The following is a 23042-nucleotide window of genomic DNA, read 5'->3' as shown; positions in this document are numbered from 1 at the left end:
AAGACTTTTGCCATTCAGTTTTAGTAGAAATTGGAAAAATGAGAAATCATGCAAATAAAAATTATTGAGCTCCTTCTAATCTAACATGCAATTAATTAATTTATTGTGCCAGGCCTAGCTGTTGCTGGTAAATAAATAAAATAAATAAAAATGTAAAGATATTAACATTTTGCTAACATTTCCAATAGCATTCAGTCTCTAAATAAATTCTGATGGTTATTCAGACGTCCTCCTCAATGAGTCACTCAGCAATTTGACACATATACAGTTCAGATTAGACCCGACAACCAAGTAATCCTAACTAACCTACTGACACAGATGCAGCTTAATTCAATAAATAAGATGTAATAAGCTGCAGTTTTTACTGCAGAATGAAGAGATGTCTCACCAGGGATGTATCGAGGGCTTCGCTGGCTGATTTTGACGCAGTCATGCCGCTCTTCTGTCGGTCGATGCTGCGGCTGCGCAAGGGGCCGCGCGCCGGGTTCATGGGGCTGGGGGAGGCTGAACGAGGACACAGGTGACACTCTGGTAAAGGACACAGTCATCGCAGGGCCAGGGGAGCACAACCAATGGGAGGAGTGAGAAGCGACCAAGTTGGGCAGCAAAGCAGCAAAAAACAAAAAAAAAGGGGGCAGAGTGAAGAGAGTTGATGGGAGAAGAGAGGGAGATTTGGGGAGAGGCAGATGATGGTTGGAGAGAAATGTGGGAAGAGTGGTTTGTGAGGGGACAAAAGCACACAAAGAGCAATTTGTTAGATGTAGCACTTAAGCAGGCTCTAGGTTGATTTCTACATTTTGGGAGATACGATGAGCGAGGAGGAACAATCTGAGAAAAGTCCCAAACACACACTGCATCCACCAAAGCTTCGGCACACAACGCAAATATCTAAACAGGAAGCACATCATAACACAAACAACACAAAACCTAACGATATGGAACAACAGACAACACTGAAACACTGTCTGTAAAAAACACTAGACAAACACATCTAAGTTTGTACTTTGTCTTGTAATCACAATAGTTCATCCTTAAAGGCCAGAATGACTGATTTGCCTTTATTTTATCTGAGAATTAAAAATATATCTAAAATTGGGATTTTGACCATTTTCCCAAGTTAAACCACAAACTTAGGAAAAGGCATGAGCCCGCACATGATTTTCACATGTTAACAATGAATGTTAATACCACTGTTTAAATCACAGTATTTACATAGATATTTTAAAAGAAAACATTATTATAAGTATGGATGCAACAATGAGGCATTTTCTGGGAGATATTAACCAATTTTTTATTACTATTTTAAGCACATTTTCTTATAACGGAAAAAGGCTTGCTTGTGGCATCTTTGAGTCCTACAGAAAATTAAATAGTTACAAAGTACATGCTGTTGGTTGAACTGTTTATATACAGAAGACTCTGGAAAGTCTTAGCTTTGATGCATTTAATGAATTTGGGGGAAAAAAAGTTTTTTCAATGTTTGAAAAATCTGATTTAAGCCATTCAGGGAAAAATTGGCCAATTGAGATGTCTGACAACTGACTGGTGCATCTCACTCCAAAGGTTTTCAATTATTCCTAGTGCTGCTCAAGTAACACCTACCTTTTAAAGTTTTGTCTCCTATATCCATATGTTGGATTTTAAGAAATACATTAATAAAATATAGAATAAATGTCCACTAATATTAACTATATTAAGTATTTAAATAGATGGGCTCTTTGCTAGGGTAGCAAACCTGCTGTTAGCCATTTTACAGACATGTTGCTAATAAAGGTACTTGCGCAAACAGCTGTAAAACCAGCTGACCAAATGTGCTGGAACTCAGCTTGGGTTGCTAGGTAACGGGCAGTGCCTGCTGATTTGTGGTGTTACATTTGGAAGGTTTTGGAAACGGCTCATTTTCTAGACACCAAAATACATTAACTTATTGCCAAAAGCATGGCTGGGAGTTAGTTTTTTTCTAAACGCTTCTGCTGCTTTTAGAAGTAGTTGAGACCCAAGTGGAAGTTTAAAACATACTAAATGTGAATTTTACATAATTGGGCCCTTTAAACTGTAGGAAGGTTATTATGGAAAACACTTGTGGTTCTGAAACAAACTTTTAGAAACCTCTAAACTAGTAATTAGTTCATGCCTACTTGTGAATGGAAGTGGCTGTCAGGAACTATAGTAATCATGCCTACAGCTGGGAGGAGAAAATAGCTTTCTCCACCAGCTTGCTGTGTCAGATTGGGGGGATTAGCCGTCATAATCCCTGGAGAGACCTAGAGAACTCTTCCTGTCACAATATCGCTCCAAATGTGCTCAGTAATTCATTGTGACGGAGCACTGAGCAGCAGTGGTGACTGTGTAACACACCCTGTCACGAGCTCTCCCTCCTGCCAAGGACGACGGCTATACTGGGCTCCAGAGGATCTATTGCTGTTAATGGCCTGGTAATGGCCAGTCAATAAACACAACAAAAAAGGTCCACGCAACTCTAAAGTGAGTGCTTGTTTCATAATTTATAAAGCGTAGAGAGAAATATCCGTATTATATTCCCATCAGCCACAGTGACACAATACACTGGATATAACTTTAGAACAGCATAATTTGTCCAAATATCAATGAAATCACCTGAAGTGTCGCCTCACTACCGTAACACGTGCATAAAAACACGGCAGACCTTTTCAGAACCAATAGGTAATCGGCTTAGGGTAAATCTCACGGAGCAATAGGCTCGTCAGATGGAAAGAAATGTTTGTGGCCAAGGCTGCTGCTCAACAAACAGCCAATTGTGTCAGAACCGAACAGACATGTGAGCTGGAACACTGTTCATGTCAATATTTACATCATACTTTCGCTCACTGAGTGTAATGTACTGAAAATAATTGGTGTGTAAACACTGCAAATTGCTAAAAGAGATTTTATCGATGTGTTTTTTTTTCTCAAATTCTACCACCAATGTCGAAGCCAAAGGGTTTTAAAAACATTTAAGAGTTCAGAAGGATCCTATAGAAGTACTACTAAGAGACACTACATGTACTTTTTAAACACTAAGCTTCTCTAATAGGCAGGAGAGGGGTGCTGATCTAGCCATCCTTCTTCTGAGTCAGGGTCTCCTAAGCGGAGGTTACCTGTAGCATCTGATCCTTCAGCGGACAGGACGGCGGCGCTCTTGCTCCTAGCTAGTGAGGCCTGGGTGGGAGTGAGCAGGCGACTAAGGACCCCTTCATCCACTGTACTGGCCGGTGGCTTGCGGGCTACACGGCCGAAAAATCACCGAAAAACAGCAGAGGAAGGAATGGGTGGATGAGAGTTGGGGAGGATGAAGGCAAAAAGAAAAGTCACCAGGTGATTTAACAGGAGAGAATCACACTGAACCAAAGGTTATGTCTCTGTAATCATACATGGACTGTCGCTCAGGTGTCACTGTCCAAACCATGAATGAGCACAGAGAAAAATGATCTGAAACTGAACGTGAGTAAAAACAGAAGGTCAATTAGACAGTGAGGCTGAATCAATGGTTCCTTGAAGAAGAAGGAGATGAAAAAAATAACCATTAATTGATCCTAAAGAACGAGGAAGAATACGGTTGTGTCAGAAGAGAAACAGTCCAAAGACAAAGTGATAGAGTGAATGAATGTGATCATGCAAGAGTTATTTAACTTCTGCTGCACATCTCCACCGCAGATAATGAAGATGTGGCAAACATAAAACACCCAAATGAAGAAAATGGTGCAAAGTAGGGGGGCTAAATGAAACATAAAATTGAGGTTTGCCTGTTGTGAGGTAAAAAAAAAAAGTTCATGTGGAAGGAAAGTTTTTTTAAAAACTAGCTTCTTAACAGGAAACCCTTTCTGACAGGACATCTGCTGATGACCGATCAATAAATGATGGTCGGTAATTCAGGTTCAAATCTCATTTTTTAGTTTGTTCCTAGACATGGGTAAGGTCATACCAAAGAAAATAAGAAAGTCTGTGTTTAAGAGGATTTATGGTTGTAGATGTAACGCTCACCAATAGCTAAGTTAACCACACAGAAAACACATTTGTACAAGACAATAACATCATTCGAGTTTCACTGGCACAAACGGGACAATGTGGCTGAAGCACAAACAAAAAAAGCATTTGTGGTTAACAGCAACACGGAGCCTGCAACAAACTGCTGTTGTTACTTCTGCGCTCTCGTGCTTCTGTGGAAGGATGGCACTGAGAGACACCGCACTGAGGCAACGGCAAGTTAAATCCAGCAATGACACCATCTTGAAGGGAGAAGACAACCATCACTTTGATACAACAGGACAAAAAAACCGTGTTAGAGCAGACAGCACACAACAGAACTGTTCCTGTACGGATGCTTAGTAATGAAAAAGGTTAAAAGATTTACCAAAGTGACAAACACTGAATAGGGTTCGGGAAGCAGAAATGTTAAGTATTTTTAGGGCTGGACAATAAATTGATTATGTATAATCGCAATAGACATGATAAAATGTTTAATAGTCAATATGTAGAATATTCACTGAATTTTGATCCAGAACCGCACAGCATTCTGGGAGATGTAGGAAGAGGAAAGGCTTTATCTGCTCAAAGCCAACTAAGAAAGTTTTGTGGAATCAGCTAACTCTCTCACTCTGAGGTTACCTAGCAACTCGCTCAATCATTCTTTGGTTACCTAGCAACAACCTTCTGAGTATCTTGCACAGCAGCAGTTTAAGGTTTAGTCACTGTGCCTCATAACTGCTTAAAAATAAATAAAACAGCATGGACTGAAAACTGTGGATAAAACAGGAAAGGTCACACCACCAGTTTGTCAGTATTTCAACTAAAAAACGAATCAACAATTATCGATACTCACAATTATCAACAACTAATATGAAATGCTTATATCGTGATACATTTTTCAGCCATATCATCCAGCCCTAAGTATTTTATTACAAACGTCAACAGTATAGAGAAGAATAGCATCTGCTTTAAGAGAAATTGACCATTCAGTGCAAAAGATGTGGTTAAAGAGCAGAAGACAAGCCAAAACCAACCATGACATCCACAACACTCAACTGATATAAACATTTCTCTCAGAAGTCCTTAGTTTAGGAAAATGAAGCTGAATGCTTGTTGTTAAAAAGGAGGCGATCCGAGCAATGCATGCTGCTTTTCCATGCTAGCCACCTTGATCATCCGTTGTCCCCTTTTCAGGCTTGGCAGGGGTCTGTGCTCTGCTCACACTTACTCGTGTGAGGGAGGAACTTCTCTTCTTCACAGAGCGTCCTACAGACATGAGAGTGGAGTTACAGCCAACCACACACTGCGGAGGGAGTCAACAAGTAAAAAAGCCCAGAAAAGAGTTTGCGAGTCATGTGCGCATCGTTTAGCCTTATGCAAGTCACCAGGGTCAGTGCTGGCAGCAGTTGATGCCCTAGTTTAAGAGATAATGGGTAAACACACAGACAAGCTTTACCACTGTTTGAGCAAACTTTTTTCTTCAAAAACACACTTTAGAAGAAATAAGCCCAACAGCTGAAAGGCTTTGATACAAGCAAGACTTAGAAAGCTCACTCAGTTTAGAGTCGGAAGCAGTTTCAGAGCTGAAAATGTGTCACCACTCTGATGAGTGATGTGATGTGACCCGGTTTTGGTTCTAAAAGCACAATAAGGATAGAAGAGGGGATCGTCTGCACCTGTCTCTTCCACCTGAAGCTGTTTGCCATCTCCCTTACCGGCCTGAGCAGCCATGCCATTGCTTGGCAACCGGTTGCAAGACGAACTCCTCGGCCTAACACCTGAGAGACAATAATCAAACACCCACAGATAAAATTAGAGGAAAAAAAGGTCTAGTAGTTATTAGAAAACTCTCTTAGACTTTCTTTATTGTACTGCTTTATGCTCAAGGCAAAGTACAATTTTTTTTCAATTCAACTTTCAAGAGTATAACTTTCTGATCAATACAATTTGGAATATTTTGGGAGATGTAAGCCATAATCATTCAAAATAATAGAAATAAACACTGTTGTACTGACAGGTAGTTTTGAAATTAAAACATGTTTCCACATGGAAAATAATGGCAATTAAAATGACTAATTACAACCAAAAAGAAAAGGAGTAAAAAGGCCCCAACTTTACCATTTGGTGACTAAAACTCAGAATTTGTCAGAAAATTCAATTCAGTACATAAAAATACACAATTAGTAACCACAGGCAGTAGTTTTATGGATCCACATGGTGTGAAATAATTGTACTAGATTCTAAACACTCAGTTTATTAGACAATTAGTACAGACACAGGGAGAGGCTTGAAGAAACCTTGTTAATCACACAGTTTGTGCATATTTATTCTAAAAAACATTAAGAGGATTTCACTGTATGGGGTCAGAGCATTGGAAAGCAATCTGAGGAGAGGAGGGAGAGGAAGGACTTACTTTTGTCAGGTGATTTACCAAGGGTGGCAGAGGAGGAGGATAAACGTTTGCTGATGCCAGCCTCGGGCGGCTGTTTCAGGTTAGTTGTGGATGTGGAGCGCTTGTCAGCTAAAAGCAGGGAGGAAGAACAGACAAGGGAGGAGGGATTTACCGGAGGACAGCCAATAGGGAAGGGACTTCAGGTGCAGACAAGGGACTATGAGGCTCTACTACTATCTAACTCCTTTAAGAGAAAATAATCAGGTTTACTTCCAGTAATATGAGCTATTTATGCAACATTCAGTTAATGCAATATAAATCCAGAACATGAACAAGCCAGTTTGTAGTCAACAGACAACAGATGTTGGGTTTAGCCAACCATAACCAGACAGCATTAACAACAGACAATAGCGGTACTTTGATGATTTTTCAATTGAAAGGTTTCAATGCCGAGTAGCCTGTGTCACCTGGATGTGCACAGCTGAAGGGCCGGGCAAAATTACCTAAAGCAATCGCTGGAATCAATAGTCCCATTTGGATCTATTGTACTGGACAAAGAAAATAAACAGCCTGTTTCGGTATTTGGGTTTCTGAAGAAATGCATAACATACTTGGTAGCAGTCTAGACATTATTGTACTTTTTTAATAAACCGTCCAGCAACTGCAAAATGTGTGGATCAATTTGACCCTTCCCCATTCTAATAAACAAATCACTTTGTACCAAGGTGCATAAATCATTTTAAATCTACTTTTATTCTTCTGATAGTTTGATATTTTTGCTTAATTAAAGAGTATACAACAGATTATCATCCTTTCTTTCAACCAGAATCTATTTACACTCATTCTGGTTGTAATCCTCACTTATTTTATTGAAGCTATTAAATAAAACCGACTATGTCTGCTGTTTGAGGCAACATAGGATCAGAAAACATGGGATGATGTTGGTGAATACTGTTCTGCCAGATACCTGATAAACAGATATCCAACTAAACTCTTAATCCTTCTGATTTGGGTTAACTGGAAATGTAGACCAAAGACGAGTATTTTATCCAGCTGCTTGAAACAAATTACATAATTATTTTCTTTTAAGCAACATGAACTGGCTACACCTCCTGTTTTAGCAAAAAACAACTTAAAAGTAGTTACTTAACGGCTTTACCAGAACATCTTGAAGCCGTTTTGAAACATTTTCTGGTGGGTGTATCAATATACACAGGTATGTCTAAAAAACAAACACAAAATTGAATATTATTAAGTCAACATTTTTTGTCACCCATTTTAGAAAATGAAACTCAGATTTTTCATCTTGTAATTTTGATGATTGTAGCTTACAGACAATGAAATCCCCCAAATTCGGCCTTTGAATATTAACAAAGAACAAATGTGATGCTTCAGAAATGTATATTAATTTCTAAGGCCTCAATGCTTTGTTGGGCCTTCTGTGGTTCTCCTAAGGTTTCTGGAAGCCAGGTTGATTTGAAAGCAGCATTCAGGTCATCTGCACTGTTTCTCTGACAAACTTCTCAAGGCTGCACTTATTTCTGTTGTCAATTTTACTTTCCTTCCACTTAACTTTCCATGAACATGCTGGACAACCATTAGCTGACACAATGGGATTCTAATATTCATTTTTTTTTTTTTTTTACAATATTGCAGTTTTCTGAGACATTGAATTGGGATCAGTAAGCCATAATCATCAAAATTATAAGCAATAAAGGCTTGAAATAATTCAATCCATGTTTGCCAGACCCATATATTGTACAAGTTTCACTTACTGAAATGAGTGACAAAAATATTGAACTTTTTCTAGTTTTTTCAGATATACATGATTAGCATAAACACCCTGATTTGATGGTAGTTGTGCAATTAAGTTAGTATTTAAAGCAGTCCAAGTATTTCTTTGCAAAGCTTACAGCGTAAAATGACTTTGTGATAATAAATGTGCAATATATGGTAGCGCACTACTGCTTGTCCATATATCTACCTGCTGTTAATTTTCTTGGAAATAGCAGAAATAGGAATAAATTCAATATTTTGACCAAACCTGCTCAATAATGAGAGTGAGAAAGCCACATGTGAAGCTAAAAACCAAACCTAATAAACTTTCTGGATGAATGCCTCAGAAAAAAGAAAAAAAAAACCGTTAGTGAAAAGTGCCAGTTAGTGCCAGGCAAGGAGTAGATGGGACAACATGTGACAGTAGAGAGGACAGATGGTAAACAAGCCATTTGTGGTGCCAGCGACAGTCCATGCTGCACAAAGGTAAACAAATTAAACAAAACCTTGTCCACTCCTTGGTGGCTTTTCTGGCGAGGGAGAGGAGACAACTATAGCTACTGGAGAAGAGATGCTGGCGTCAGAATCTCCTGTGGGAAAACACAGCGCTCTGAGTGGAGCAAAAACACGAGGACGGGACACATCCTTCACACGAAGAACAGAACAATATTCATAACACATAGTACATGACACCTAAAAGTTATACAGATGAATTTTGTTGATGTGGTTAATTCTCCCAGTTAAAAAAATGATAAAGTTTAGCCAATAATCCAAATAACAAGTGTCTTAGAGTGGGATTTAAAACTAATCATACTAGTTGAGTATTTGCACATTTTGTCAAACTTTAATGCATGTTACTGGAAACTTTAGTGACACACAAACAAAAAGTAGCCCAAAACTCTGATGTGGAAGAAAAATAATCCATGAGTCCTGGAGCTGCTTGAAGGTGAATGTCCACTGCACGTTTCACATGAATGTAAAGTTAAATTTTAATCTCATCTAGTCAGAGTACCTTATTCCACATGCTTGGAGTTTTCTATATACATGGTTTTTGACAAACTGGACGTGAGGCTTTTTTTCAAGCCAATGTTGCATAAAGACCATATTTGTGGGGCGCATCTTCTACTTCAACTCCAAAGACGCCAGTTGGACAAAACTCTCCCCCATTTTCAGATGATGGATTAAAAAGTGTACTGTCAGCTTTAAAACTTGGGGTGTTGTTTTATAACTTAAAAATTGTTTAAAATTGTTTCTCTGACTTGTTTGCCATATTCCTTGATCTTCATGAAGCCATTCGCTCAATAATTTTCTCTAACAAACCTCTGAGGCCTGAGATCAGCTGTTTTCATAATGCGATTAAATTACACTGGACTTATAAAGGCAATGTGGATTCACTGTATTTCATTTAGAGGTATCAGAGTGAAGGGGACAGACTAAAAATGTACACCAAACTTTAAAGATTTGTATTTATTTTGAGAACCACATATTTACCCCCCACTTTCCAGTTATGTGCTACTTTAATTTGGTCTATTATATAAAATCGGAGTAAAATACTTTGAGGTTTGTAGGTGTAAATAAAGAACATGGAAAAATTCAACAGAGTATGACGAGTTTTGCAAGGCACAAAGAACATGGTGCAATTTTTCTGTAAATCATTTTTAATCCATATTAAGCAAGCGTAACCTGCTGTGTCTGCTGATATGAACCAACTTGAAAACGTTGAAGTCTTGTTTTGAAAAGTTTACTATGCCTCAAACAAACAAAAAAACAAAACAAAACCCTAAAGCTTAATCAGCATATGCAAACACAAAGTTCCTGTACCTGCTCGTCCATCTTGGTCTCCGGACAATCCTCCCCAAGACCACCTCTTCTGTCTCTGCTCGACTCGCTGACTGCGTTCTAGTGTTCGCCTCATAACTGCCTCGTAGTGCTCCTGAACAACGACAAGGACAGAGCAAAAGAAAACACAAGTCGTTGTTTTCAGCCACGGCTGGCCTCTAAGGGTGGAATATATCCATGTCCTTCACTGCACAAGAGCTAGAACAAATATACCATGATCTAATTGTTTTAAAATGAGCTTTTAAGAAAATCTAAGATGATCAATTTAAGATGTCAAACTCAATTTCATTTTGGGCCCCATCAAAAATCTGACTGTTCTTAAAGGGTCGGTTGTGCCAGAATGTATTGATAAAACCCATTATTATTTAACCCATTAAAATATTTAATTTTAAGAAACACTTATTGAATGCTGAAACAAACATCTATTTATTAATAATACTGAAAATTTTTCATACTGATCAGTCCCTCCAGAATTCTGTGAATGTTTTTGTTTTTTGCAATCAGAGTCACAGATTGTGGTGCTAATTTAGAAATATTTGGAAGGAATTTTTGCAAAATTTGCACTAATGTATGATGTTAAATGTGACTTTTTATTATTTGCTGCATCAATCATGAATTATAACGTGACACCAAGTAAGGCTCAGGCAGCAGTTACTTTAGCCCAATGTTTGTGATCAATTTTGAAAGAAAAAATTGCAGTAAAATCAGAAACAATGTAGGGATCTGTTGGTTTTGTGTGAATTTTGCAAATTTTGAAAAAAACAAAGGTATTTACTGATGTAATTTGGAGTCTAGAGAGCCACATAAAGAGCAATGGTGGGTCAGATTTGGTTCTTGGGTCTTGAGTTTGGCACATGTGATATAAGAAAACAATTTAGAGCTTTTTACCTTTTCCTCTTCCTGCTTCTGCTTCCTCTTCTCCTCCACAGCCAATCGTTTCTGTTCCTCCTTCTTCCGCTGTTCCTCGAGCTTTTTCTGACGTTCCTCCAGCTGGCGTTCCACTTGCAGCTTAGCTTTGCGCTCCCGCTCCATGATCTGGGACTCCCTTAAAGCTGACAACGTTTAAGGATTGATAAAGAGTGCCACTGAAAACCAGACACTTAATCTGCAGTCCTTCATGTATGGGTGTGGCATAATCTCTATAATGAAAAGCCATTTGGTATTGAAGCTATAACTAGCAGTGACACACATTCTTGATTAATCTATTGCATGCTATGCTTTTATTAAGCAGTTGAAAGAAAGTAAGCCATATTCTTCTCTTACCCTGTTGTTTCTCTGCCTCCTCTCGCCTCTCTTTTGCCACTCGCAGCCGGTCGTCTACTCTAAGTGCGGCGCCGTCAATAACTGAAGACATGAAGGTATAAAGTAGGTTAAAAACTAAAAACCATGTACAACAACCCAGACAACTTGCAAGGGAATTACACAGAAGCAGAGTGCTACGAAGGCTTGGTATGGTGCAAGCAGATGTGTGCATGTGACTGTCATTAATGAGCTTTGGCAACTGTTACAGTAATAAGATGATGACTAACCTCCTTTAAGCCACCCTAGGAGGATGGCGGAGGTGGATCGTGTTAACGTTATGGAAGATAAAAGCTGTGAGAAAACTTTGATTGTATCTGTGTCAGTGTGTGGTGTCATGTACCTGGCTTACAGCCCTGAGGTTTGGAAGGGGAGACGGCTGAAGGTCCTGGACTGTTCCCTGCTATGCTACGCCGCTCCTCGGCTTGTGCCTGTGCAGCTGCAGCTGTAAGGGGAAACAAAGACATCCAGGACTTACAGGTCAAACTACACACACATTATGAATGGATATAATTGCATAATCCTACATACCTAGAGTAGTATGAGGTAGAGGTGGGCATTTATCATGAAAAATTAAGACTTTTGATTCAACATTGTCCTGATAAATTTCCCTTGTTGATGTTGAATAAAAAAAAACAAAACTGACAGTATGATTGGAAATGTTATTTTGCTATTTTCTCCATTGTTTTTTTTCTACAAGAAAATCAATAAATATCAGTAAATTTGGAAATATGATTAAATGCAGTTACTGTGTGCAGTTTAGTGATATAAATCACTTTTTTTAAAGTAAATGACATACTGAAGAAGTCTATATTTCAAATGAGAATATTTTTCAAGAATAATTGAAAGATGCATGTGTTTTTTAAGTATAACTTAAAAAACACAATAGTAGCACAAAATATTGTGATATTATTTAGTCTGGGGTATTTTAGCATGCAAGAATGACATGCTTTTCTCTGCTGCAAAAGATTTATTGAGCGATTTGGAATAATCACCCATATCTTCCCTCTCATTGCCAACTCTATATTTGAAAATGTCTTAAATCAATTGTTTAAAAGTTGTGCTTAGTCTTGTACTTACTGAGCACAACTTTCTACTACTACCATCATTGTTTTCTGCTGCACTGAAAACCCAAAGGTCACAAGGGGAGGAAATGGTGAGGACGTGATTATTTTTTTATGAGCCCTGGAATCAATCAGGAGCTTCTTTTCCTCTGGTTGCCATGCATTCAGCACTACAGAACTGCTGACTAAGAGTAAAACGACCAGCAATCTTGTGATACTCGCAGTATTGACTGACACTTTCAAATCTGTCCTGGAAGGCTCTCGCCTACTCTCAAACCAAATCTGAAATTCCTGACATTTTTCAAAAGCAGTGACCTTAGTTGAACATATAGTAATGATATATAGAACCAATACTTTAGCAAACAAGTATTTCTACTTATTTCTATTTATTTATAGCACCAAAGTGTATTTTATGTGATGTAATTTTCACACCCACAACTTTGTATAAAGTAAAAGAAATGTTAGAAAACTTGGTCTTTGAACTTTGAGTCACATTTTATTATAATTTTATGAGTTAGAGCAACATAAAGTGGCAAATATTTCTGAAATAAAAGGAAAAAGGATTGTGTAGTTTGAAGTTTGGCACAAATCAAGTACAGGACAGATCAAAGATGTGGAAGATGGGGTTCTGTTACTTAGTAAGTTGTTTTTCCAATCAAACTGTGTGCAAATTAATACCACAAAGGACTCGTTGGATTGCACCAACTGTTGGCTAAGTTGTTCAAAACGTCTTGAACTCACATTTGCATTTCAATTTAACATCCAGACTGTTGAAATCATGAGCCAGAAAGAGTGAGAAACGTGCATTTATCGCAATTCCAAGATTTACCAATAATATCCACTAAACATACAGCCAGAGGCACAATGGTTCATGGTGAGTTAATGGTTAAATGAAAACCATGCATCCCTTTCTATTTCACAAATATGCACCACTTTCTGTTGGTCTATTACGTCAAATACATTAAAATTATTGGAAGTAATGTGGCAAAATTAGAAAAATCTCCTTTAGTTATGTTTAACAGTTGAACACAGCAAAGAGAGAAAACCCCTGCATGCTTACTGAGTGAATAAAAAACTAGCACCTTTCAAAAGATATATCATATATAAAACTGCAAAAGCCATAAAAAGTCAACTCAAAACTAAATATTGTCGACAAAGAGAACTATAAGATCAAAATTATTAGTTTTCTGTTAATTAAGTGTAAAAACTTAATTTATGACTTGCATTGACTTAAATTTCATCTATGCTCTAAATCTGGATATTATTTGCATCATATGGTTATGTGTAGTCTGCTCACAAAACTTTGCTAAGCTAAAATCATAATTTCCATCCTGGCAAAGAGGGAAAAATTGACCAAAAATATGCTTCCTAAACATTAAGAAAGCATGGTTGGAGCTAAAATATAGAAACTGAGTCTTCAGCCAAATATTTTATTCATTGTCACAACAAAATATTTAAAGTTTTTAAAAGGGCTAAAAATTTTTTTTTTTAAAGAAAAACAAAAATAATTTGCAGAACCAGTAAAATTAACCACAAGTGAATAAAAGGAATAAGTTACGCAATGCTGCATGTTCTGCTTTTATGACGTTTACTTTGTTGTTGTGTGGTAACCAAATCATCTTGAACACATACAAGCACTAATCATGGTTTCTCACACCAAAGAGTAACATGATACATCCGCCCGTCTGCATGGAAATCAACTCCCTTCCAGATGACGGAGCAGAACTGAGAGGAAATCCAAACCCTAAAACAAGCGCAGTGCAGACATGAGCAGATAAACTTCAGGAAATATCACAGCAGATCTGATTCCCTAAAAGACACCCAGACAGTACAGTACGTATCTGTCCAGAACATTAGTTTAGGTGCAAATAATAAACCTCCAATGTTGGGTATTAAAAGTTACTCATGCTGCTTCAGGACAAAACTAGAACCAGTTAAATAAAATATTCCAGCCACAATAACATCCATCTGAGCATTTGCTAGTAGGTCAGGACATTAATACTCAAAAACTGGCAGATGAAAGGTCACATTACGTTTGACTTCCTAAGGTCACATCTTTTATCAATAATATTGACAGAAAGTATAAACATAGCAAATATCTGCCTGTGGCCCCGCATGTCATGGTCTACATTTAATCTCTGTGTACTCGAACTTTAAAGTGAACATTTTTGAAAATAAAATTATAAAATTATAATATAGGGCTGTTGTAAACGAATATTATAGTAATCGAGTAATCTATCGATTATTCTTACGATTAATCGAGTAATCGGATAAAAAAGATTAAATAAAATATTGGTAAATCTGGCATAACACCAGTGTTACTATTGGATATTAATATCAGTCCAATTTTTCATTTTTGAGCTTCCCTACCAGTTACTTTTCTGTAGTTTAGAAAACTAACTTGTAACAATAATAGCTCACTTTCTAAGTTAACCCGAAGAAAAGTTATACAAAAATCTGAAATTATATTCAATTTAATAATAAAGAGGCAGGCTCACAAATACGCTTATAAAAAATGTCTATACTCCAGCTTTTAGTTTATGTATTCATCTCCAGTGAGTTTAATAGATGAATTCTCACCTTGCCCCATACCTGATGAGCTTTGGGTTTGAGAACACGGGAAATATCGCTTGGAGTTGGGGACTTGGGGGGCGGGGGGCAGGTGAACGTACGAACGTAAGATGGGGGTGGAGGGGAGTAAATAGAACTTAAGACCGGGGGGGGGGGGTTAAGACGAACGGTAGACCAGGGTAGGAAAGTAAGAACGGGGAGAGCAATATGAGATATTTACGCCACCTTCATTTGTCACACTCAGAAACTCATCTTCCAGCCATGTACCGCCACGATGTGCTCTGCCACACGTTTGTTCAGACCAGGAAGATATGAAATTTATTGTGCGGTTCATCTGTAAAGCTACACTTACACTGTAACCATCAACTACTCAGCTACCCGCGTGTTCAGTCTATCCGCTTACCTGTATAAATACTCCCACAGCGCTCTTCCCGCCGTTCGCTTTCAATCAGCAGGTCCCGGACGAGATAGGCTGCCGTACTCCAGGCATAGCGCCAGTCATTTTAAGGATGCTTATTGGTCCCCCAAAAACGATGAAAGCATTATCACTAATCAATAAAATCCCCACGGGCCGAACTTGAAAATTGGACGTTATGCCACTAACTCTTAGCTTTCGTCAACAACTCAGAGGCAGACGTGAGAGCTATGCGTAACGCATATAATGTTCCGACCGGAACACGGAGCGCTAAATAATAAAACATAAATTAATGAAGCTTCGAGGCAGGCAAATTTTCCTCGAAGAATTTTAATAATCGAGGCACTCCAATCATTCGAGGAATTGTTTCAGCCCTATTATAATATATGACATCAATTGTCAAAATTTTTGGTAAACTGAATTTCTGAAGAAAGTAGGAAGACAGAAACTTTTTTAAGATTGCATTTCAATTATACAGCAACATGTCTCCTTCAGTAAGAATGGTAAACTATCTCTTCCCCATGAATATATATATATTTATATATATATATATATATATATATATATATATATATATATATATATATATATATATATAAAAAACATCACCCGAACTGTTTTTCTTCAGTAAGATTTCATGAAAAGTGACATTTTGCAAACTTTTGATCAGTTTGTGTCACAACTTTTTTTGTTGTAAATGATGAAGTACAGCTTTATTGGAAAATATTTAAACATTTATTGCTTACCCAAGGATGTAAAATTTTGCTGTTTTAAAGCTGAACATCTCAAATAAAACTTGTTAGGGATTTCAAACATTACATCTATGCATTTATGTTGCTTTTAGAGAACTTCTTTTTCATAAATTACTGCATTTATGGAGCATGGCATGGAGGCAATCAGCCTATGGTTCTGCTGAAGTGTAATGGAAGCTCAGATTGTTTTATAGCGGTCATTGGACCAGGTTTTGGTACTTTTGGCAGTGTGGGTCGGTACCAAGTCCAGCTGAAAAATGGAATCAGCATCTCCATAAAACTTTTCAGCAGTAAAAAGCATTAGGTGTTCAGCTGTCTTCCCAATGATTGTGTAGCTTTCTGACTCAGACTGAGACAGTCTGGAGGATCAGGAAACCTTTACAGGTGTTTTGAGTAAATTGAGTTATTAGGGCGTGAAAATATTTAACTTTCTGACGATATTCTAATTTTCTAAAATTAGAAATTTGGAGAAATAAAGACAGAAATCTAAATAATGTAAGAGTTTCACTTTCGGAAATGAGTGGCAAAAACAGAAATCTTTCATAATATTCCAAATTTTTTTATGGATGGATGGATGGATGAAAATGTAATCGACACCTCTGGGTTCAAGTCTCTTTTACAGATATAATCTTTCTCTTCTGTTCCAGTTGTGAGTGAACCGACAGTCGGTATCTGATTACAAATTTGGGTTGTACTGCATGAATGCAAAATCAACATTTTATTGATACTCAAGTTGCCCTAAGTACACTAAAACAGAAAAAACACAAATAACTCTACAATTAATGGGACATATTTGCATTTGCAAAAAGCTACAGGTACGCTTGGTCAGACTTTCAAACTTTCGAGTTCAGTAAACTGCCTCATAGAGGGAAGTAAAAGCTGACAGGAAGGAAGGACTTTAGGTAGCAGCTGTTAACTTTGACAGTGCAGACTATTTAAGCATAACAACAGCATATGTAAATATGTAGAACTTTATAAGACGAACATTAATCTTTTCATGATTTGATTTAAATCCCAAGTATCAACAATATCAACATGTAGAATGGTTGCAAATATGACAAACATCTTAGAATAAGATGCACACAGCTCTCCAGAGACGCATCTCTCATTCTTGAATAAAAAAAGCTTTAAGGAGACGGAGGAGAGCGTTTCCTAACCGAACTGAAGAGAGCCAGGTGTGCTCATAGAAATGAAGAGAGTCAATGAGAGGAGCTCCCTCTTAGCACGCCATCACTATGGAGATCTGCACACATTAACATATATCTACTGATGATAAGACAAACTGCTAACTCTTTAAAACATCTCAAGCACTTTCTGGAAGCTCACCTCTCTGGAGGCTGGTTTCCATGCCGACCAATGGCAGTAACTAGGCAGAATATTCTCTCTGCTGAGCAAAATGATTTCAGCCCTTTGATTCAAATTTAGTTTATGCTTCTTAACTGACCATCGTTTAAAACTGAATAATGCAATTGATCTCAGCTCAGTCTGCCTTAGGAATAAGGAATTGTAAAGGTTCTGTCTATTAATGTTTGCATTTTTAGCAAATTTGGGTCATAAAAGATGGTGGAAAAGCATCAGGAGCAGACCGGACACTGATTGATTAAAGTCAGATCTGCTCTGAGCCACAGGGCTTCATAAAGCAGGAAATAAAGACCACCAGGGGGCAAATGATGACCCAGCTGCTCAACTCTGCAGCTTGGACATAAAAAAACAGAAAACATACAAAACAGGAAACAAGCCAGTTTGTATTACAATAGTCTGAACCAACTGTAACAACATCAACAGTAATATTTTAATAGACTCAGTCAAAAACTGAGTGAATCCATGTATGAAAAATTCAAAAGTTAGATGAGCTGGTTTGTTTTTTGTTTTTTTTTTCAGCTGTGCTCCATATTGTGCCCTGCAGCAAGTTGCAGCTAAATTGCTTGTTGCTCAGGAAGTATCTGAACTGCTAAATATAAGAGTGGACCTTGTGGTATTTAGAACTTGAAGTGGACACACTTTTGTTCAACTATGCGTCGTCACAGGATGAATATGCAGACCAAAATACCTGCAGGCAACGTTTAAAAATATATATATGTATATTTTTCCTGCATGATAGACCATATATTTAGCATTTAAAAGCCACTGTCAACAGAGGAAGCTTAACAACAATCCAATTCCTTTTTTGCTCAGTAGGGTTGAAAGTATCTCAAATAGTGAGCTGTTATATTTGAAGGAAATAACTATTTTACTGTTCCAGCTTGGACTAGAAGAAATCCACCTTTTAAAGCAGTTTGCTCTCAAAACTATAGACATTTACTTTTCAAACATTTTATTTGCCCTAAACAGGAAATCATATTCTCTAGTTGTATATATTCTTGTAACAAATGAGCAGATATTTTGTTTTCAACAGAGCTAGGAGCCCAACTAGTTCATCAAACTGGCTAGTATTAGTTTGGATAATGGAAAATTAGGGAATTTGTCATTAGAAATGTAGAAATATGCTTGAGTATAAAATCTAAACTGTGCACGGCTCACAGAATACTCAGTGCACCTGAGAAGTTTGAGGTTTTGCCCCATAACTGCTTAAAAAGTAAATATGAAAAAAATGAAAACAACATCTTAAGAGGAAACTGTGGCTAAAAGAAGAAAGTTGACATCATTAGTTTCGCAGTATTTTGGATGTGTAAAACAAAAAACAAATCAATAATTATTGATACAAGCTGATATAAAATGCTTACATGGTGATATGTTTTCCAGCCATATTTCCCTGCCTTTCTTAAAAACCCTTTGAATTACATCCTTTTTTATTTCTCTTTGAAGCAAATTAACATGGGCCTCCACAACAATAGTTTCACATTATTCCATTCAAGCAAAACTTCTTAAAATTGGCCTTTAAAGTTAAACAGCACCAAGAAATGGAGCCAACAAGAACAGCTGATCAACGAATCACAATCTGGCCCAGAATGCTGTGGTATTTTGAAACCATGGGCCAGCATTGAAAATGTACCTAAAATATTGATCATCATCAATTATTTAGGACCAAACAGCAAATGAGGAACATTTTTAAGTATTTTGTTTCCTGAGTTTGCTCTGAGCGTGATGATGAGTTGCTAAGTTGAATATTTTACATCCTTTTCAGGTTTTGGGGTAATTTGCATGCACACAGCCATCTCAAGGTCAGGTGACCCACAGAGAGGGGAGGAGAGGAGTCAAGTTTCTACCCAGGTCAGGATGGCAACCTGATTTTTTATTTTAACAGAATGGGAGTGGAGTTAACATACATCCTCAATTATATCTAAAATAACTAAAATATTCTTCTGCAGCACCAGAAATAAAATCTCAAACAACCAGCCATCTAATGTTGTCACCTTCAGGATCTCAGGTCAGATTACGCTGCAGATAAAAGCTAATTCACACACACAGAAACACACACACACATTAAATCTACTATAGGATTACCAAGGCCTGTTTATGCAACTGTAAGCCTCGGCTATTTGCAGTAAGAAGGAAGTGATGACACATCACAGTTTGATAGAGTTCTCTCCTCCGGGTACACCTCTTTTTCTTACAGATGCATTTATCATTTTTATTTATACAGTACAGACCAAAAGTTTGGACACACCTTTTAATTCAATGAGTTTCCTTTGTTTTCATGACTATTGACATTGTAGATTCACACTGAAGGCATCAAAACTATGAATAACACATGTGGAAATATGCACTAAACAAAAAAGTGTAAAACAACTGAAAATACCCCTTATATTCTAGTTTCTTCAAAGTAGCAACCTTTTGCTGTGATTACTGCTTTGCACACACTCTGCATTTTCTTGATGAGCTTCAAGAGGTAGTCACCTGAAATGGTTTTCACTTCATAGGTCAACCTGCCCTGTCAGGTTAATAAGTGGGATTTCTTGCCTTATAAATAGTCATGAAAATAAAGAAAACCCATTGAATTAGAAGGTGTGTCCAAACTTTTGGTCTGTACTGTATATCCTAATAATGCTTAATCAACAAATTTCTTACTTTTCTTTCCATGTATTTCTTTGTAAAAAAGCAGAATCCATTTTATGTTTTTCAAAGGAGCCAGCATAAATGTTATCAACCTGAAATAACTTTATTTGTAAACCCTGCAGAAAAACTAAACTACCGGTAAATGACTTATCAGGACTTGCTATAATATGGCTGCATACTCCAATTTTTCCATCTGTCTGAGATTTATGTCCAAGATCTATCTCCTAAATGCACAAAGGAGCAAAACTGCAGACCTTCGCTACCAGCAGCTGTTGGAACTGTACAACCAGCACTGTTCCCAACAAACAGATTATCTGTTTACAATCCTGCTGTTCTTTGCACAGATCTCCATTTTCCTTCATATATCCTGTTTTATTAACAAATATAAAAAAAACACTCAATCTGTGCAGTGTAATTAAATTAAATTAAATTTCCATTTAGGACCTATTTTTACTATTTATTAATGCATAGTTTTTTCAGTTTTATTTTTGGTAGCTCCTAAGATTTTCTTTTTTAAACTTGTATTGAAATTGAATTAAATGTTTGTACTTTGTGTTTCTGTCGATTTATTCCTCATCCACTGAAATTTTTCCAATGTGGAACAAATAATGGAGGATTTATTTTTTTTACATAAAAATATCTTTAGGTAAATATTTCTTTAGGTAAGGTGACATATTGTCCAGTGGTTCAGCAGCAAAGTCCATGAACTCTTGTAATAAATATCCATAAAAGGACAAAATAATAAAACAATGTTTAGGTGTATACAGCATGGGGCATTTATCATTATATTAAATCAGTTAACAAACTTAAGTGAGTCACATATTAATGGTCTGTGCATCCAGGTTTGTTACATAAAAACTAAACAAATTAAAGAGAAATAGCAGTCCCAGACAGTTAAAGAGATATTTAAGGACAAAGTAAATGTAAAATCATCATTGCCACATAAGCTTATATTACTTTAGTGATGATATATAAACTAACTGACTTAGTTTGCAATTCAAATTCTTGTGTGTGTTCATATAGATGGATGCACTGACCTAACCTAGCCTATAAACTTAAATTACAATCAAAACCATAAGAAAATAAAAAAATTACTCAAACATCAATTAAAAAAATACAACTAAAAGTAGAAACTGAGATTTTCTGCTTTTGGGCTATTCATTTATTGTCTGTATAAGCTTGCATTTTCACATGCAGCTGTGTGATTTCCTTCAAACTGCAGGGTAAACCATCTCCTTCCTCACATTCTTGTGGAAGACACAATCCCCACGAGTCGAATTCCTTACATTATTTTATCACTGTCAGTCCTCTAGTTCGACTCAAGGTCAATCAAACGATTCGTTTTTAATTCCTCGCAAAGCTAGAATTCCGACGCGTAACTCTAAACTCGGTGGACATTTTCATAAAACCACAGAACTGGGTGGACGCAAATTCCAGATAGAAAATACTGTCTGGAAAAGCGAAGGGGGAAACAGGAAGATCAGCTCTAAATGCAGCCCACTTATAGCCGGGAGTAAAAAAAAAACGTTACTACACCCAAATTGGGTATGCAGAGAACTCCCTCATACCCTAAAAATCGCTCAAACACACGAGCCCGACTGCTGCTGCAGCCATAACAAGCTGAGCATTCATGCCCACAGATGCAAACGCAGTAAACATCCGAGAGCTCAGTAAAGCAGCGATGAAAAGCACTGATAGAGACTCCTGTTTCAGTCTACCCACATGAATCTGCATCCAAAAAAATGCAGGGATTCTTTTGCTTAACAAAGCAGGTTTCTGACCATGAGGCCGAACCCAAAGTAAGCTCAATGACAGTCACATTAGGAAAAAATAAATAAAGAGAAACAGAGACGCAACAGTCAGTCAGTCAGGGACTGAACTGGACAACTCTTTCTTAAGTGGCAATTCATGTATTGAAAAACCTGATTCTTTTAATTATTAGTGATTAAATGCATAACAATTTTGAACTCTCACCATTTTCAGGCAATAAATGCATCAAACAGCACATGCTTTGGTGCATTTTTTGAGGTTAATAAAATAAATAAAAAGATTAGGTAAGTATGATTTGATGCAATCATTGGGATTATCTTTGTTTTATGTTACTCTACAATTTATTACCTCTTTCAAACAATCTTAAACACATTTTATTATAGATTCGGAATGCATCAATTACAGTTTTCTGGCCAATCGCCAATTACGATCTTTAAAAAGCCTGACCTGCCGATTCCGATTTTGATTTATACCATTTTTTTTGTTTAAAATGCAAACGTAAGACATGACCTGGTGGTCCGGTTTGTCAGTCAAGCCTTCCTCACAGCAGAGCAGAAGAGGACAGTGGCTGATTTTTAGAGCTTTGTTGAGGTAGATAAGATCGGCTTCACATGCAACTATCTGCCAATCAAGGAGCTCCCTGAATTAGTTAAATCGGCTGGCCAAGAAATCGGATTGGAGATGCAGAATGTAATGACACCAACGTCAGTATCGGCCGATATTAGTGAACATCTTGATGCTGTTTGTTTCTGGAGGGGAAGTGGAAGAGGTTGGACAAGTAGTGTTTGTTCATTACGTGACAAAGATGGTGATGCAGCAAAAGATTATGGGAAGTTTAACTGAAGCAACGGTGTGGTTGTATTTTTGAGGTGTCTAAAAGTTTGTGAAATATATATGATATTAGTAAATATTGGTTATCGGCCACAACAGCAATATTAAAATCATATATTAGCCCAAATTTTCATTTTGGTGCATCCCTACAGACCAGAGAAAACGCAAAAGTCCATCATCAGTAGATCAGAGCTCAAAGAAAAGCATGATCTCAAATAAATAGCAACACACCAATTGATCAGACAAAGACTATAATCGACTATTTTCTTCTTGTTTGGCTCCGATTAGTGATCTGAGGCCCAACACTGAAAAATATTAACCTTTTGTTGCATTTATAACATGCACCAAATCTA

The 23042-nt window shown here is 37.2% G+C and overlaps 1 protein-coding gene across 21 annotated transcripts in view; it reads right to left on the bottom strand.

The window, feature by feature from the left end:
- The window catches only part of map7d3 (MAP7 domain containing 3), a 37112-nt gene that overhangs the window by 11503 nt on the left and 2567 nt on the right, over positions 1-23042 (bottom strand). For 5 of the 21 annotated variants that reach the window (XM_028008890.1, XM_028008870.1, XM_028008871.1 and 2 more), the window contains exons 2-11: positions 11634-11735; positions 11255-11335; positions 10880-11043; positions 9974-10085; positions 8659-8742; positions 6398-6505; positions 5661-5762; positions 5152-5250; positions 3117-3242; positions 389-528 (exon numbers count right to left, since the gene is read on the bottom strand). In XM_028008890.1, coding sequence (XP_027864691.1) covers positions 389-528; positions 3117-3242; positions 5152-5250; positions 5661-5762; positions 6398-6505; positions 8659-8742; positions 9974-10085; positions 10880-11023 — 915 coding nt within the window. In that variant the 5' untranslated portion in view covers positions 11024-11043; positions 11255-11335; positions 11634-11735. The remainder of the gene's footprint in view (positions 1-388; positions 529-3116; positions 3243-5151; positions 5251-5660; positions 5763-6397; positions 6506-8658; positions 8743-9973; positions 10086-10879; positions 11044-11254; positions 11336-11633; positions 11736-23042) is intronic. The other 16 variants (XM_028008872.1, XM_028008876.1, XM_028008880.1 and 13 more) reach the window with 16 other exon arrangements.

This window comes from Xiphophorus couchianus, chromosome 23 (assembly GCF_001444195.1).
Source record: "Xiphophorus couchianus chromosome 23, X_couchianus-1.0, whole genome shotgun sequence".
In the NCBI taxonomy this organism is placed as follows: domain Eukaryota; kingdom Metazoa; phylum Chordata; class Actinopteri; order Cyprinodontiformes; family Poeciliidae; genus Xiphophorus; species Xiphophorus couchianus.
This window is presented reverse-complemented; position numbering and strand designations above follow the sequence as displayed.